This window comes from Streptopelia decaocto, assembly GCF_964273445.1.
Source record: "Streptopelia decaocto genome assembly, chromosome: 3".
Taxonomy (NCBI): Eukaryota; Metazoa; Chordata; class Aves; order Columbiformes; family Columbidae; genus Streptopelia; species Streptopelia decaocto.
In genome coordinates, this window is record NC_138656.1 from 102074270 (window position 1) to 102093389 (window position 19120).

Here is a 19120-nt window from a genome sequence, read left to right on the forward strand (position 1 = left end):
TCACATTCAACAGGGGGGACAAAAGAGGAAGAATCATATCAGAACAAAGTTAAAAAAAAAAAGAAAAAATTACAACTGAAATTTGACAGAAAAATTACCTGATTATCATATCTAAGAGACTGCGTTCCAATCAAGAATCTTATTGCATCTGTTTCTGCTGTTTGAGGTGTTAAAGCTCGTGCCTAGGGAAGAAGAAAACCATTAGAAAAGTCTAATTAATACAATACATTAATTTCAGCAAAAATCTTTGAAGTTTACACATCGATTATGATTTTAAGCATTACGTTTTTACAGTTCCCAGATTTTCCTGCCCTTTAGATCTATTTTAGTTGATATAATTAGTAGTGTAATTTCTCACATTTGTGAGGTGAACGGAATAGACAGGGTGCTAAACACTGTACCTGGCCTTCATTGTAACACTGATAATATCCAATATTATAGCAGTTCTTCCAAACTAATACTCTTATTAACTTAACAACCTCCATAGAACAGTGGACAATTCTTAAATACATTAGCTACAATATCCAAGGAAGAGGTTGTTTTTTCAGAAGTTTTCAAACCATTCAGGCTGAAGATTGATGCCAGCATAAAAATGAATTATTTTTCTCACCATTAACCACCAAGTTTAAAAGAAAGTTAAAAACCAAATCCCTTCTTTTCCACTCCAGGCCACTAGGAATAAGAATTGCCTGAATGACAGGAAAAATAACTTGTTATTCACCTATTGAGAATTTGCCATAATCTCATTATTTTGTTCTATTATTGTTGATGAGAACGCTAGACTCCCTGCCTTGCTTCTGCAACTTGCACCAACCACAGTCTTCAGAGAAGCAAAACAGTTAAAGGCCATGGGAGACACTGAAAAATAAAGTATAGCTTGAACTAAAAATCACAATTGCTAGTTTGCACTAGTCATTAGTAGAGACTCTCTTCACTAATTTTGAGTAAATGAGATATAAACTAACACACAAAGGCCCATTTAGCAACCATAAATAAGCTCTGAGGAATATCCACTACTTCCCATGCAAAAGATACCCTAATATTACCGATCAATGTGAATTTTTTGTTGAAACAGAAAACAAACCTTTAAAATTCACATCCTTTTTGACATGAAATAGCTCTCTTCAGACACTGAAGCCTGTATTATAAGCAAATACGTCAGAAGGATTCAGGTAATTGTTGAATGACCCTTCTCAAGGCCACCCCTTGTGCAGCTGCTAATGATTATATTCTGGATTCAAGAACATTTACCTTCAATATAATCTTGTTCAAAAGTTTTTACATTAGCATCAGAGGGATGACTAGAAGCTTAGAAGGGAATAGTTGAAATACATCACAATACATAACTTTATAACAATTTAATTCTAGAACACCAACTTGAAGAGATTTGATTTTTCTGAAGTAAGGCAATCTAAGCCATGGCCTGGTAGTAACAGTAAGAACCAACTCATTTTTTCAGTTGAAGTTCTGAACTCCTACAGAGCAGATGCTTCTTATCTTGCACCTTGCTGCAGTATAAGCCCAGACAGCAACTAAGCACCACACAGCCGCTCACTCACTGCCCCTGCTGGGATAGGGAACAACACTGGAAGAGTAAAAGTGACAAAACTCATGGGTTGAGATACAGACAGTTTAATAAGTAAAGCAAAAGCTACAAGCAGAGCAAAACAAGGAATTCATTTACTGCTTCCCATTGTGAGGCAGGTGTTCAGCCACCTCCAGGACAGCAGGGCTTCATCACATGAACAGTGACTTGGGAAGACAAACACCATCACTCTAAACATGTGTGTCCCCCCTTTCCTCCTTCTTTCCATGGCTTTATAGACTGAGCACAATGTCATATGGTATGGAATATCCCTTCAGTTGATTGGGGTCAGCTGTGTTCCCTCCGAACCTTCTGTGCTCTCCCAGGTCAGGATGAAAAGCTGTAAAGCACTATATCAACTACTAGGAAGAAAATTAACTCTATCTCAGCTGAAACCAGCATACGCATGAATCGTGTGATTTAGATAATGTAACATTTTGTTTAAGATTGAGTATAAAAAGTGAAAAATGCAACTAAGCCTATGAAGTATGGGCTAGTACCATAACATTTATATAGGAAAAAAAAAGCATTAGAGAACATGAGTGAGTAGTTTGTGTTCAAAACATACTCAAATGCAGGTCAGATCAGTGTGAATTCATCCTGATTTGTTTCTACTCTTTTATTATTTATGCAGCACTTACCTACAACAAGCCTAGACAGTGTTTATGATTGACAGAAATAACCAAAGTTCGCTAAGAAGACTGCAGAAAAGCTTTTATTTTGGGTTGAACAGTATTTACATCAGCAGATCTTTGGTGAGAGCTCCTTTTCATTTCAGATGTGTTTTCAATTATTTTGAAGAAAACATTAGAAATAAGCTAACGGCTATGTATCTCTTTCAACCAAGCAAACTTCTGTTGTTTCTACAAGTCAAATAGAAGAAACCTCCTCCAGGATCTTCAATAAAATAAAGGAAATAAAAGGGTGGTTTCACCCCTTTTAAAGCCTTTTGAGTAGGTCTTATCATGCTGCTTTCAAAAAATGGATCAGGTTAAACACAAAGTGCCCAAAATAAAGTTTTGTCAATACATGGTAACATTTGTCATCAACTTCTCTATCCCTTCTTTAAAATATTTTTAAATTGATTCTCATTTTGCAGAAAAAAAAAAAAAAGGCCTGAGAAAAACATTTAAACCCATTTTACAACAAGAAATACACTACTGTTTATACTGTCATAAAAGACTACAACATCCATAAACCACAAGATTCAAACTCAAGCATTCATAAATCAGGAAGAGCTGATTCATAACAGAAGTAACAGTTCAATGGTCAGCTGTCTCCTGCACAAAGAAATGCCTAATTTTGCCTACTTTGAGATACTTTTAGAGAAAAATGAAAAGAACACTATCACATCTCACAAACTGGCTATCAGTTCATAAAAACATTTGTGAGAATGATTCACAGAAGGACTGAAAGCTTGGAACCAGTCTTGCACCTTTATGAATTAAATTTTGTTAAGCTCACTGTGGGCAAAAGAAAGAGATCCTATCACATGCAGAAGGCTGCCAAGTCACCTGATGAAAATATAGCAAAATCATTTTGAGAGGGAAATCAAAAAGCTGACACACATTAATTAATATCACACTTTATCCTTAAAGTGTTAGCAAAGAAAACAAAAACAATAGAACCTGACTCATAAGAAGTTAGCAGGATGTTCCCAGAAGTTGATGGGTTAGCTAACCAACTATGTACACCGGTTTCCATCAGACAAGAAAAATAACCAGCAACACGACTAAATATTTCTATCCAGTGATGATGACGGGGAAACAGGTAAAGCTATGCATCAGGGAGAAGTTAATCCAAGGAAAACAAACAAACAACCCCCACCACTAACTGTAAGGAAACAAAGGCATGTGTGAACAAAGACTTGAGCAAACTCCTGCTCAAAAAGGAAAAAAAAAAATCCACACACAAAACCAAAAAGCAGCACACTACACAGATGTACTCGTCAAGAGAAACTCAGGTTTTGCTATTGCTGTTGGGCACACATGCTTAGTACCTAGCAATTATGGTCAAAGAATAATGAGCTCACGCTAGATTAAGACACAGCTTTGACAACACATAAACTAGTTGCACCCTTGTCTTAGAAACAGGTCCTGAAATTGCGTCACATGCAAAGGAAAAGGACAAAGACTTAACTGCAAATCCACAGCGAAAATAAACATACATTTATGCAATGCAAAGGGCATGCAAAAACCTAGAAAACAAGCATGACAGCAATCATTGTGACAGAACGCAAGAAAGACTAACTGGAGACCGGCCATCATGTCTATGCCCACACCAAGCTCAGTGGGATGTCAGGCAAAGACCACCTTCTACCTTGCCATGACAATTTAGACCAACTGCAGAATAATAAAAACCTCTGAGAGAAAGAAATAGGACAGAGCCTGCAGAGAGAAGGGACATTGACAACAGCAGGAGATGATCCAGAGGAACACAATGACAAACCTGAAAAAGTTAAAGAGGGTTGGTTTAAAGTGCTTTATGGAACTGTTTTGCTCTGAATCCCTACACTTGGTTCGTACGTTCTCCTGAAACTTCCCCTTCTCCACATCTTTTGAAATATCAAATACTTTTTTTTTTTCTGTTTTAAATTAGACTGTTACTATTTAGGGCATTAATGGGCAAAGAAAAAGGGATCAGTACTTCTTCAATACATACAGGGTGTTTCAAAAAGACAGACCTCATTTCAAAGCAGTATATTTCAATGGCAACATGTCACATTTACAGAAAAAACTTACAAACAGTTTAACCAGGCATCTAGGAGTCATCATTTGAAACTCTATGCCCCACCCTTTCAAGTGGTAAGATTTTCATCCATGGGCAGTCCTGCTTGGAGAGACACAGTGATTTCAAATTGGGTCCACCTTTTTGAACACCCTGTATTTTGTCTCGCTAATGCATTGCACTGGCTTGGTATCAGCTAACAAGAAAACATACACTGACCCCAACATTTGAATATTTGCATTGTGTAATATAACCAAAATAATTTCTGCAACCCATGTATCATTTGAAATTTATACAATCAATCTGTACTAATAAGCAGCAGGCTTGCAATATGTGCAGAAACCCCAGTGTTTGGCTTGCAGTTCCCAAACCTGAATTTAAAGTTATTTCACCATCTGCTTGTGAAAAACTAGAAACAGTATACTGCTACTTGGAAGGGTGGGAACCGACAAAGGAGGAGAGGGGGGTTGGCTTTGCTGATGCCCCATTCTAAAGGCAAAATACAAGGTTTCCCACGCTCCCCCCCCCCCCCAGCCTGAGAAGCTGTAGGCTGATAACGTGATGAATATTACTTTTACCTTCTGGCATAATTTCAATTTTCAAGTAGGTACACTTTGATCTTTACCTAGGTAGGACAGCCGTGTTTCCCCATCACAGCAGGAGACCCTTTATCACTGCCTGTGATAAGCTGCAGTGACTCATTCTGTGAAGAGGCTGGCAGCACACATGCCCAGGTGACCTTCAGTGCTCTCAGACAGCTGCTTTCTCCAAGTCTTTCACAGCACGAGAATTCCCACCAATGACATACTTACTTCACTGACCCTATTCCAAAGTCTGACAGATTCCGTAAACTCCCACAGCAACAAATGCAATCCTCACACAAAGCCTTGCATAGCACAACCATCCTTAGAAATCCCACTTTCACACTGTCACTGTTAATTTATCATGAACCATAACAGTAACAGTCCTATTTTAATAGTTCCTTCAACTTCACACAACTGTATATTCATATTGTCATTAGTGTGTACCATACCTAATATTATCACAATCCTGCTAATTGCTTGAGGGTCATAAAAGAAATAGTTTCTACCCAATTCACGCACTATGAAGATCTTTGGGTGATTAGTTAAGAGAGTTTTGCCACTTATATATTTTTTTTCCCCCCTACTAAAACTTGAAGCCTAACAGTATGTTAGATTGAAGTTCCACAAGAAGTCCTCCCAGCTGAAATGCTGCCCTCAAGAAGGATCCTGGAGAGGTTGACAGCAAAACAAGCAAGAGAATCACATTCAGCCTGGATTAAAATATACAGGATTGGCACTCATTAGGCAAGTCATCTTAGAAGAGGACCAAGGCAGAAGCTAGGAATTTCACTAAGACATTACCACGCCATTTCTCAAACTGATTCAATTTTCAAAATAAAACCTCCAAAGACATCTCCAAAGCTGTATCGAAATTATTATCTACATTCTGTACAGACCATTCTCTCTTAACCCACAAGAGACCACAAAAGCTCTCCCAGGGAAGAGAACACCACTGCTGATAGGAGGTATAAGCTCAAGACCTGCTCCACTCCCATACTGGGAGCACAGCAGAGCCTGAGGCAACGTATCTTCCCAAAAAGTCCCCTTCCCCCTCTCCTTCTAATAAACCTACACCAGCCTTTTCCTCCAAAGGTAGGTCAATTGAGCTGCTCTCAATACATACTGATACTGTACATATATATATACACACACATCATAAGAGACCTGTGACCAGTCTATTTAAGTTTGCATTTTGCACTGCTTTAAGTCTCTTATTCTAAAAAGTCATATTTGGCTTTAGGGAAGTTAAGTTTCACTTTACTCTTGCAAACATGCAAGAAAATCCTAAAAATCAATAGTCCTTGTTCAGATGCATAAAACCTGTTAACCACTAATTGACAATACAGTATGGGCCAAGTATTGCTTATTCAAGAAGCACAACAGGACCACAATGCAGTACACAAACTCTGACAAAGCAGCTGTGTGCTCTTTTTAAGCCTGCTTCAGCCAGACACCAGTCTTGGGGTGCAGCTGAAGTTGTACTTGTGTAGCACAGCCCTGTGGTCAGCCAGCAGGCTTCTGCTGTCTGTCCGTCCGTCCGTCCTTCCTTCCCTCCTGTTTCTCATGCATCTCCCTTGCAAGTCTATGGAATTTTGACATGTAACACACAGTAGGAGTATCTGGCATGCTGAAATTCAGTTCCATATTTTGGTATCCCCAAAATCCATTAAATGTCCTTAATACATGCTCTATAATTATCACTCTCTGGCACAAGCAATGTTCCTCCTGCCTTCCAGCATGATGCTGGCTAACTTATGCACGCTTTTAAACAAGCGATATGTAGGTTGCTCCCCCAGGAATCACAGTCGGCATTGCAACAGAGCCAAATACCCACCCTGGACAGCCCATTTCCAGGGGTACAAGCATCACCCAGTCAACCTCAAACTAAGGCAAATACAGCATTTCCAGACACTCCATAGTGCTTAAACACCTACTGAAAACATCACTGTTTAAAGACTCAAATAATAGGATGGGGAAAACTGTGAATACCTCAAAATTAGGACTATTTAACACAGTGTAGAAATACTGTGTACTCCAGGCTAGATAGTAAGCATAGGTCAACTCTACACTGGACAAGTATTAATAGCACATAATTTCACTGAAAACATAACACTTAGTGATACCCTTAGGACCCTATTTACCATATTCTCATAGTTCAGGATACTGGTAAAGTTTACTAAGATTCCTTTCAGAAGAACAGCTTTCCATATTGAAACGTTCTGTAGCTGCTGCTGTTGCACCATATTCATAATCATATAATAGAATGGTTTGGGTTAGAAGGGACTTTCAAAGTCACGTAGTCCAAGTCCCCTCCATCTTAAACTGGATCAGGTTGCTCAGAGCCCTGTCCAGCCTGGCCTTGAAAATCTCCAGGGATGGGGAATCTACCACCTCTCTGGGCAACCTGTGCCAGTATTTTACTGCCCTCATTGTGAAAAAATTCTTCATCATGTCTAACCTGATGATCCACAGTCACATCACTCAGTCCTCAATTCAAGCAGCAACTCACATTTTCTCCCACCACCCATTCCTCTATAATTTTCTCAGTTTCACGACAGTTGGATGATCAGAGCAACTATGGTGGCATATTGACTTTTGAAAAAAAAAAAAAAGTCACAAAAAGAATCACACAGCAGTGGTTGAAGACAGTTTCTTATTGACTGCTGGAGCCATGCGTAGCTTCTTAGTCTGCAATCCCTTATGTAGCTCCTAGATGTCCTGGTTTTGTCACATACAATTTTTATTTGTAATAAGACTAAGAAGATCCCTCTGTCTTTTAATTAATTTATAATCTCATCTTTGAATAAGCTTATCATAGAGCTGAAGTAAAGACTAGAAATAACAACAACAACAACAACAAAAATCTAAGAAAAAACAACAAAATTCTTCAAGCCAGCCTGAAAAATTCATCTGAAGAGATGCTTTCAGTCACATTGCTTCTGTTACACACTGAAAAGAAGAAGTACTTGTGATGATGCAGCTAGCCATTATTGTCTAGCAATACAGACGAAACCGGGCTTAAAAAGAATAATACTCTTTCTTATCAGACCTTGAGATGCAAGTTGGAAAAAAAACAGACCAGTTTTCAGTTTAAATCTCTCCACCAGAGCCTTTTCCATAAAGTACAGAGATGCCATTTGTTTTAAAGCCACACTGGCATTTAATAGAGATCAGAAATAGAGCCTTCACTTCTATATTCCTTTTCTATTTAGTCATAAACCGTTATTTCTTTCCTCACATTCTCTCTAAATGATCTGTATTAACTATAATTCCCTTTGATTACAGCCCCTCTTAGTCCTTTTGCTTTATCTTCCCAAACAGCCCTGTTACATATTTTGCAGAACAGAAGAGGTCTGTAGGAGATGTAGGATTTGGGGAGGTATGGGGCACAGGTCCATGGAGATCCCAGACAACAGGGTTAGCTTTCCAAAATTTCTGAAAGACATTATATATGACCTACTAGAAATAAACCATTAATTTTATTAAGCACAAGAAATATATACTTAAATCTCATTTGCAGAACAGTATAAGTTCAAGTTTTATCAGTTTTGAAGCACAAGTAACAGCCATCTCTAGCCAATCACAAAATTACAGCATATTATCAGACTTCAGTAGATTTAACATTTAGTACAGGTGAATATTACACACTAGCTCCTATACCAGAGGACAACCAAATAAATACACAATTTGTTAAGGAAATCTATTGGTATAGTCAGGATTACAGAGCACACAACTCAGTAGCCAGGACATCCAAAGTTGTTCGAAAGAACCTTCATATATTACTTTCTGCTAGCACTTTAACAGAGGTGCCTAAAAAACAGTGCACATGTACATATTTGTATTACTATACCTACTGTAAAAAGAAAACATTGCTCTGTGAGCTGCAAAGGAAACACAGCGCCTCCTATTACTGCTATAATAGCAACAACGACAAGCCAGCTGTTGCCAAAGAGAACACATAAAAGCTGAGTAAGGATCAGTGTCCCTCTCACCACCCCATCTACCTAGATATTTATTTTCCCAGAACTTGCAGAATCTTTATTAAACGTGAGACTCACATTCCTCTATGAAGAGGATCAATAAGTTCCTAAGTTAGACAGTCCCATTTCCTTATAGCCATAAACACTAATACAATGGACAGATTTGTGCTATGGGACAAATACACAGACACAGAACCCATAGCAAGGGCCCCCCAAACACCAAGTAGCTTTACAGTTGGGTATAGTCAACTAAAATCTGCAACTTATCAGAAGCAGTTTCATGCCCTCTCCTCACAGAAACCCTTTTTAAAAAAAATTCTCAAAAGGAAGAAACAACTCCAAGAATCATTTTGAGACTACTGCTGTTTTCCCACCACCCCAGAGTCAGACACAGACTCCTCCCGAGGGGCCCAGGTGGGTGCCAGCACAGGCTCCCACCAGCCAAGCTGGGCCCCCACACCTGCCCTGCAAACAGCAAGTTTTTGAGCAGGTACCAACTCCTGCCCCATGCTCAGACACCTTCAAAAACCCCAACGCGACGGGCAGGTGCCCAGAAACACCACAAGCCGAGGTGTCCCCAGTACCGGCTCAGGACAGTGAGGGGACACCGGTGCCCCCACCAGCGGTCCCCGCAGCTCGCCAAGCACCGCACTGCCCCACCGCACACCACTCGCCCTGCAACCATCACCTTCCCAGAGGTGAAGCCGACACCCGCCAACCCCCTTTCAGTGTCCCCCAGCACCCACCTGGAACTCCAGCCCGTAAATCACCGGCGCATCGTCCTCCATGGCGACCCTCAGCACAGCACACCTGCCGCCCGCCGCCTTTCTGGCCCTCGGCGCTGCCCGTCGCTCGCCGCTTCCGGGAGGTGGCCTCGCGCGTGCGCAGTCCCGCCCAGTCAGGCTGGCGGCGCAGGCGCGGTGGCGGAGCGGGGCAGCTGCCGCCGAGGCGCGGAGGTGAGGAGAGCGGACCGGTGAGCGGGCTGCGTGGCTGCTGCGCGCCCGGGTGGGTGCTGAGGTAACCTTGGCGCCCCGGCCTGGAGGGAGGGCGGCGGGGCCCTCCCGGGCTGCCTCAGGCGGAGGCCGGGCCCCTCACCCCTCCTCGCCGCGGGGCGGTCAGGGCCGGGATCCCGCGGGGCGCTGGAGGCTGGGCCGGGGCCGCACTTGCGGAGCGGGCCCGCGGCTGGGGCCGCGGGGCGACGGGAGCGGGAGCAGCGCTGGCGCTGCGCAGCCTGTGCGGCTGCCACTGGGGTCCGTAGCCGGCACTGGGAACGGGCATTCGTGTCAGTCGTGATCCCCCTCCGCCTTTGCTTCTCTGAAGTGGGGACCGATCATGCCTTTGCGAGCAGTAAAGAAATATGTTTCTGTGTTAAATGGGAGGCATTTGTTCTTTAAGCCAAATATTCTTGCCATTTATAAACAGGATGAAGAGATAGCCTTTTCCAGGATTAATTTATTCTGTGGGCAGATATTAGATGAAAGGTATCAAATAGTGAAATGTCTGTATTTTTTAAAGCTAGAATTTCAGTGTTTCTATGATACTTAGGAATTTCAGTGCGACAGCTGAGCAAAACCTGAGTAATATAACTAATAACTTGTTTTGGTGGGGATTCTTTCCTCTTCAGCTACCATGGAGAATAATGAAAGTAGTGCTAAGGATGCAAAAACCACCTCAGATGAAGATGACAGCAGAGACATAGTTCAACAGAAAACTCAGGGAGAACTTCTCTTTCATGAGGAAACCATTGATCTTGGTGGAGATGAATTTGAGTCTGAAGGGAATGAAACTGTATCAGAAGATTCAAATAACTTTGTAGATAAACTGAACGAACAAATGATGGAAAGTGTCATTATATCAGATTCTCCAAATAACAGTGAAGATGACACAGGTGAACTTGGTTGTCTCCAAGAGATTGTAGAACAAATGGAAGCTAAAAATAATAAAAAACCACAAGCAGAAGTAGATAAAGAAGAGTTTTTAAGTAATGAGAGTGAAACTGAACATGAAGAAACACCCAAAGACATTTCTGAGATTGGAACAGATGATCAGGCATCATTAAAGGAAGAATCAATTCAGGAAGCAGTGAAGGAGGAACCAAAGTTGGAAAATGGCGTTCCTGTTGAAACAAAGCCAAATAATATTGATGAAAGCAAACCTGAGGACCAGATATCATCACTCAGTACTAGCAAACCGTCTCCTGAGGCTGAGCCTATTCCTGTGTGTACCATCTTCAGCCAAGCAAGCAATGTTAATACCCAGCCACAGTTGTTCCTGCCTGACGGTTTTGAGCCTCAGATGGTAAAATCTCCCAGTTTTAGTAGCATAATTGAGACTCCAGTGAAGTCTAATCCACAGGTGGTTCAACCAAGTCCTAGTCTAAGCAAGTTCTTTGGCGATACCGTTAACACTAATGCATTAGCTTCTGATTTTTTTGATTCATTTACCACATCCAATTTTATTTCTGTTAGTAACCCCAACGCGAGCACTTCAGTTCCAGAACAAATGTCCTCTCTTTCTAATCATGGAGACAGTTCTCGTGTTTCATCTAATTCTACTTTCACTGTGGGAAATGGGAGACCTGAACCAGGTGATCCACCATCATCTCTAGAGATAACTCAGTCCCCCAAGCCATTCTCACAAATCCAAGCTGTTTTTGCTGGAAGTGATGACCCGTTTGCCACAGCCTTAAATATGAGTGAACTAGATCGAAGAAATGATGCTTGGCTTCCCAGTGAGAAAACCAGAAATGTTCTAATTTCAGTTGCTACACAACAATACAGCACCGTGTTCATAGATAAAGAGAATCTCACCATGCCTGGATTAAAATTTGATAATATCCAGGTAAGAGTCTACTATTGTATCATAGTGTATGGTTATATTTTAGAATTACTGTGTAAGAGCTGTCTGATAATCTGTATATCATAGTGCTTCATATTGTTGCTGATGGTCACCGTATGTTTAATTACTTCAGTCCTTATTAGAAAATTTAATGTTGCTGTCAACTCATACATGAAGTTGGCAGATCATATTTATTTGCAGTGAAATTTGTTGTGTACATTGGAAACCATTGCTGACAATTGTCACAGAACCCAAAGCTGGTTGTATTTTTAAAGTATTTTCGGTTAGTTTCTGACCCTACTACTTAGTACTTAGTTCGCAGTGCTCTTAATGTTAACACTGACTGAAATTGTGTCGTTTATATCTTCCCTAAGCAGTGGAAAGGTATAACCTGTAGGAAAGATGGAGCGCTTGAGCAAGCTACCATGAAGAGATAATCCCAAAATTAAAGGCAAAACTCCAGATGAGATCGTGAAGGGAAAAACACAGTAGTGGAAATAAATTTCATTATCTTCTATCAGAGTTCCCAACTAGTAAGAAGGCATGAAACGTATTTTCAGAAATTTGAGAAATTTCACTGGGATATATTGAGTATTTCTCATGAAGCAATTTAGTCCTGGCTACTCAACCAAGGCTAACTATAGTCATGGAATTTTTTTTCTTGAAATGCACTAATCCTGCTCTTTCATATCTATTCCTCTGGGTAATAGAATTGTTTTCTAGAGAGATGGTGTTGAGGTTTTCGATACATTGAGGTTTTGGATACATTGTAGCATAACAAAGCTTATCAGTCAATAGTCAAATATAAGCAGAGAGCAGTCTGCAGGAACTTTCCAATCTGCAGGAACTATCAGAAAAGTTTCTGGAGTGAATCAGGTCCAGATTTGCAGCTGAATTATCTGACAATATTAGTTTTCCATCATAAACAACAAATTATATCAGTTTTAGACATATACCATGCTGCTGCTACTTCTTGGGTTAGCTTTATCTTAAAACATTTGTTTATTGTCAGAGAACCCAGTAATTAGTATGAAAGAAAACACTTAATAGGAAGCTACTCCTCCACTCCTTCCAAAAAAAATGGAAGGGTCCTTCCCACCCTCCCTGAAAAACCCCTCAGACCTTGATGAGTAATTCAATAGTGTGCAGTATTGCCCTTCTGACAGCTAATGGGGTGGACAGCAGAAATGATCCCTTCTGCAGGCCCCAAGGATGAGGTCCTCCTTATTGCAGGCCTCCTTTTTTACAACCATTCCCTCTCACCTTCCTCAGTCCACTTAAGGATTGAAGGCTATCTTGTGCTGATGATTCCCTGAATCCGGGCATGTGCATATATGCAGAACTACCAGTTAGTACGTACTTGAAAAGAAGACGTTATGGCAATGTCCATGTGATGTATTTCTACAGTAAGACCTGATGTAACATCATCAATGGAATTAAAGCGAAATCCTGCTTCTTTCTTCGTTGGTTATAATTTGTAAGCAGTCACATAGACATGTCAGCAGGAACGAGTTTTGAAGTGCTTTACATTTGTACAGCTTTGTTCCCTTCTAGTTACTGCTTTGCAGTGGCCTGAGTGCACGCCTTGACTGACCTGACATTCCCTAGTTTGGTATCATTGTTCTAAATGCTTATAGTACTCCAAATTTTGTATTTAACTGAAACCGTAATTGTGGAGTACTTGAAATATTAACTTAAACGTTGTGGGAGTCATGTTTTCAATGCTAGATGTTAAACTAGGCTGCATGCAGTTGACGAGGAAGTTAGTTGAAAAGTGCATTTAAAATGAACTCTAAGTGAGCTTCAGGGAAGGAGTGAAATTTTGCATGACGTGTTGAAGAGCTCATTCCCTTTTTTTTTTCTCCTGCTCACTCAGAAAGTGTTTGTTCTTATTACAAGTGTGTTGTTTTAAAAGTTAAGTGGATAAATCACACCAAGAAAAATACTTCATATTCTTCAATTCAGCTGCATGCTGCTTTTTGCTGGTCATTCAATAAACTTTTTTTTTTTTTAATTACTTTGGATTATTTATGTCTGAAACTTTGGATTATTTATGTCTGAAAGAAATTGTCTGAACCTGTGTTCTATGAGTGTGGGAACAAGTTGGGGTACTGCTTTTTATGCTCTTTCCATTACGCCTTTCTTCATCAGTTACTGTCTGCTGTCACGGTGGCCTTTGTTTCATTACGTTCATTGCTAATGTTTCCTTCTCCAAAGTGTTGTTGGAGGGAATTAAAAATTTTTTTGTATTTATGTCATTTTGCACACACTGTTTTTTCTTAATCCTTCAGACTTCTCTGTCCAAAAGATTGAGGTCTTGTTTATTCATACGGTAGGTGACAGCATTAGACAGCATTAGAGGTAAAATTTTTCCATGTGGTACCACAGTAGTTGCAGTCTCATTCCTCAAGAAACTAGGCAGAAAACACAAACATATTTCCTATTACTGTCCATGGGGAAAGTGCAAACATTTAATATCCATTATCTTTATCATAGCTAAGATTTACTGTGTTTTATGCAGCTCACCTTTTTTTTTAGGCAAAAGGCCTTCTGGCTTGCTTTCTGCCTCAGTTCTTCAAGTCAATGTTTTTATACTCTTTAGAGGAATTTTGGTAAACATTCCTTTGTGTTCTTACAGTTTTGCATATTCACTTTCTGTTTTAACTTCATAAATACTGAATGCCACTCTAGCTACCACAGACCTGAAAAAATATAGTGAAATCGAAACAAATTGGAGAGAGGAGAGGAATGGTGAGGAGTGCAGAGGTTTTCTTGTGAGTGGTAGCTAAAAGGAAGAGGACCTTTTGACTTGCAAGAGCAATAGTGATCTAAAATTCATAAAAGAATCAATGTAAAGAGAGGATTATCATTTGCTGCCTTTTTATGGCAAATGCACTGTTGAGTAATAAGCATAACAAAAGGAGTTACTGTTCTGCAGTCTATGCAACTGGTTTTAAGTTGTAGAATTCATTGCCCTCAGGTGTACTTTTGTTGAGAAAAACAGACCAAAAACTGAGCAAGACAAAAGTCATGGGGGGCTTGTTGTTGTGGTTTAACCCCAGCTGGCAACTAGAACCACGTGCTGCTCTCTTACTGATCCCTCGCCCCCGCTTGGATGGGAGGGAATCAGGAAACAAAAGGCAAAACTTGTGGGTTGGGATAAAACCAGTTTAACAGAACAGTAAAAGTGAAAAGAGAATCAATATCAATAACAACAAAAGAATATACAAAGTGAGGGATAGACAGTGCATTGCTCACAGCGCAGCAACACCAATGCACCATCTGCTCCCAAGTAGTGATCACCCTGACAGCGACTATAAACACTGGTCCTGCACTGCTGATCCTGGAAGACCAGCGACCTGGACTGCACTTGGCACTCACAACAGGATCGTGCTGCCCAACTGGGAGAAAACAAACAGCATCCTGGACAGCAGCGCCTCGCCCCAGCAGCGAGTGTTCTTCTGGCAGCAGCAAGTGTTCCTCCGTCAGCTAACTCCCCGAGTTTTATGCTAAGCATGGCGTCATATGGTATTGAATATCCCTTCAGCTAGTTTGGGTCCACTGTCCTGTCCTCTCCCAGCCACCTATGAAATTAACTCTATCCCAGCTGACCCAGTACAAATATCTTTCAGTGGGTGTTTTAAAATGGCAGGAAATATGTCCCCCGGCACATATGGGTCATAAAATTCTGGCTGCTTTAAGATGGGAAAGACCAGTATGAGCTTATCCTGTTTCTGACAATGTTTCTGCAAACATCTGCTATTCGCCAACAGGATGATGAACCAGACAGATCTTTACTCTGGCTGAACGTGGGTTATAAATTGCTTTCTGTTTAAAAATAAAAAAATAAATATATTGTTAATACATTGCTGATATTTTTGCTTCATTTCAGATGTTTGCTTTTCTAGGTGACAAACACATAAAATCGCAAGACTGGCAAAAGTCTTACAGAAATAATTTATGTTACCAGCTTTTGGCATGTGGTGACTTCTGATACCACAGGGGCTTCTCTTCTATACAGTAATGTGGAGAGTCCCAACAAGATGAGGACCCTGTCCTGCACTCCATACTGGCCTGAAGAGCGTGCAGGCAGCAGTAGCACAGTTTTCAGTATCTGCTAGTGTGTGGGCAACAGTTTTCCAGTAGCTGCTTGATGTTAAGCTTGAATTTCTTGATTACATGTTGAAAATCTCTAGTACACAGAACCACAAGAACATTAGCCAACAGACAGGGAGGCACAGAAATTGATAGTTGAACAAAGATGAGAAGGGGAAATTGAGGCACAGTTATTCAGTTTATTACTAGCAAAGCTGGAAGTGGAACCTGGATTTGGATGCTCTTCGTTTTAGCTGCTCCCTGTCGTAAATCATAGAATTAATTTCATCTAACTTTAGAAATCTGGTTCAAATGTCTCGTCTGAAGTCTTCAAATTACTGAGCTCAGATAACCCAGTTTCTCTTGATTCCTGCAGTTAATTCTTTTGAAATTAAGAATGCTTGTTGAAGGGTTGCAGTTTACTTGGTTTTATGATCTCTCAAAATGTATTTTCTGTGGTTACTAAAGGCTAACTGATCACATGCACTTTTATATTCTGTCAGTAGATTGCCCCTTTCGACATCGATAGCCATTATAAAAACCTGTAAAACTTACTGTGCTTTTTTAAGATCTTTGAGGAGTATTTTATAAGATCTTTGAAGGATAATACTATGAGAAGCAAATAAGCTTGCATGTTTCTATGCATTGTAAAAAAGAATATGGCAAATAATGTGGAGTAAATCTAGAAGTTTTTATTAAAATGCTGTAAGTATATATGCATTTGTATTCATTTCACACAAAAAGTACTGGAAAACAGGCATTTCTCATGGGTAAAAAAAAATGTTGCTCAGTTTTAATTCAACATTTTATTTTGTTAAAATAATGTTTATAAGTATCTGTTATGATTCTTCTTTTTCTGTTCCACGAATATCAAGGGAGATGCAGTAAAAGACTTAATGCTTCGTTTCTTGGGTGAGCAAGCTGCGGTGAAGAGACAAGTTTTAAACGCCAACTCTGTGGAACAGTCATTTGTGGGCTTGAAACAGCTAATTGTAAGTAACAATTTTTGTAATTCAATGTATGTTAAATGCCATGCTTCTCTCAAGAAAATTGAGAGCTACTGAATGTGAGGAGAACCTAAAAAAAGTACACGTATCAGTCTATTCATGATCCTGCAAAAGTACTAGCCAAAGTACAGTACCTTTTAGTGGCGGTGACAATGGGGTTTAAATATTTGGTTTTAAATGATATAGTAAACGTTTATTAATATGTAAAAGTTAATAAAAAAGGTAATTTTAACTTATTGTGAATTTTATCAGAATTGTGAAATTTATCAGTTATTGTGAATTTTATGTAAGGTAAATGATTGCAAAACAGATTTTAATGTCTTTTTTGTTTGTCTGTGTATCTTTTTAATGTGTTTTCACCTTAGTGTTTTTACAAAAGGTAAGACATACCGGTTGTTGTAAATATAAGTAAAGCTGATGTTACAGTTTCAGCTGCTTTAGCTTTTTATTTCCGTGCAGGAAGCCTAAACTAAATTGCTTCCAAATGAAAGCTTAATTTTCTCTAAGGTAAAATCCTTTCCTTAATGGAAATATTTTGGACCTGGAAATAGTGGCATCTAGCAGCCTTGTGAACTTTGCCTTGTTCTTTCAACCATTGTGTTTCCATATGAAACTCATTACTATTACTTATTTAATCTGTTGAAATGCCAATATATTTTAGGCTTTTTTTTTTTTTTCAAATGGAAGAAAAATTACTGAGGAAAATCAGTGAGTACTTATAAGTGCTAGGACAGTCTGAATTTAGTATTTAAAATCTTTTAATTGTGTTACATATAAAGCTCCAAAAGAGACTCTTTTTGTCATGTTAGGAAAATTCTAGGTGGTCTTCCCAAGCATTGTTAAAGGAATTCAGAGAGAATTTTTGAAACTAAATGAGAAAAAACAGATTGTGATCTCATCCTGGAGACAGATTTTTTTTCTATTCGTCTCAATGTTTTGCTTAACTTGAGAGTTTGGCAGGGGAAAACAAAATCTTATTATGAAATCTTGTCCTTATCAATGTCTACGTAGGAAAAGCCTACTGCACTTCCTTTCCCTCTTCCAGAAGACGAGTTTTGATGTATGGGAAATGTTTTTCTGTTTGGCCTGGTAGGTGTGTCCATGCAAAACATTCCCTGCTGCAGAGCAACACGGACCTTCACTGCAGTGCTGCCCCTGAGACTGTTTCAGCTTTGAGTGTGCTCTCGAGCTTCAGAAGAGCACTGTTAAGGCTTTTAGGATCAAAGCAAAGAAAATAGGAGGCAATCTGCAGCCATCAGTTTTTTTTCTACCTATAGCAGATTTTTTTAAAAAACTTGTCTTATTAGAAGGGTTTTTTTGGTAAAATTGCAGCCATCGAGCCAATAGTCAGGATGTTCTTCAGTTTTTGAAGATTCCAGTCATTAGCGGTTCATTTTTCTTGAGTTTGCAGTACAACTATTTCTCAGTTTTGTTTGCAGAACTCTGTTTCTTTTTATGATAAGAATTAGACTGTGGTTGTAGGTTTATTTTTGTTTGCTTGTTTTCCTTGCAAACATTGCTGTTTTTTTCTGAAATTCTTAATGTGGAAAATTTATTTCCGATTGGCAATTGTCTTACAGGTAAATGGTGTTTCAGACTTAAAAACATTACAATCACATGCTATCTGATATTAATGTAAAAGATATGTGCTCTTTACATACACAGTAGTCCAGAATGACACATGATAAGTGCTCTGTTACAAACCACCAATTTTACTTTCTTTATGAGTGAGTATCTGACCAAATAAGTTTAGTGAATGTATCTTTTAAAGCAAAGGTCCACTTACAGGTAGTATTTTCATTAACATCTGGATAAAAATTAGTGAAAGTTGGGAATATTGCTATACAGTTTCCATAAATTTAAGGTCTTTTCCTTAGCCGTTTGTTTGGTATCCCTGTGAACTACCCATGAAAATGAGAATGAATGACATAGTTTCAGTCATCCGGTTCAATCTCTTGCAGCAATGGAGAGCCACTTAAAAGTCTCTATTTCAAAGGGGTCCAAAGTACAGAAGAGAAATGCATAGAATTAGGGTAGACTTCAGCTGCAGACCTGTTATTTAGGTGTTTACACGTGAGCCGATGTCTGAACTCTTTAAGTCTCAAAAGACCTAATCAGTACGGTTACTGGTCACAACTAAATCTAGAGATGCAAATCTGGGATCCCATCTAAAAGCCTCAAGAACTATCACATGCTGTAGGAAGGTGCCAGTGGCAGCAAAACCAAAAGCAAATGTTAAGTCCTGTCATGAAGAAATTTGTTAGGTTAACATTATCTAATGAACTTGAGCAAACTCCCTCTTAC

The 19120-nt window shown here is 39.6% G+C and overlaps 2 protein-coding genes across 7 annotated transcripts in view; one reads left to right on the forward strand and one right to left on the reverse strand.

The window, feature by feature from the left end:
- Nucleotides 1–9725, reverse strand: part of EIPR1 (EARP complex and GARP complex interacting protein 1) — an 85428-nt gene extending 75703 nt beyond the window's left edge. For all 4 annotated transcript variants that reach the window (XR_014183644.1, XM_082048610.1, XM_082048609.1 and 1 more), the window contains exons 1-2: nucleotides 9623–9725; nucleotides 99–182 (exon numbers count right to left, since the gene is read on the reverse strand). Coding sequence is in view for 3 of the 4 variants with exons in the window: in XM_082048610.1 (XP_081904736.1) it covers nucleotides 99–182; nucleotides 9623–9664 (126 nt within the window). In the remaining variant the exon portion in view is untranslated. The remainder of the gene's footprint in view (nucleotides 1–98; nucleotides 183–9622) is intronic.
- Nucleotides 9726–9773: 48 nt separating this feature from the next.
- TRAPPC12 (trafficking protein particle complex subunit 12) overlaps nucleotides 9774–19120 on the forward strand; it is a 52421-nt gene continuing 43074 nt past the window's right edge. The window contains exons 1-3 of one of the 3 annotated variants that reach the window (XM_082050084.1): nucleotides 9774–9832; nucleotides 10501–11717; nucleotides 16685–16801. In XM_082050084.1, coding sequence (XP_081906210.1) covers nucleotides 10506–11717; nucleotides 16685–16801 — 1329 coding nt within the window. In that variant the 5' untranslated portion in view covers nucleotides 9774–9832; nucleotides 10501–10505. Of the gene's footprint in view, nucleotides 9894–10500; nucleotides 11718–16684; nucleotides 16802–19120 lie in introns of all 3 variants that reach the window. The other 2 variants (XM_082050085.1, XM_082050086.1) reach the window with 2 other exon arrangements.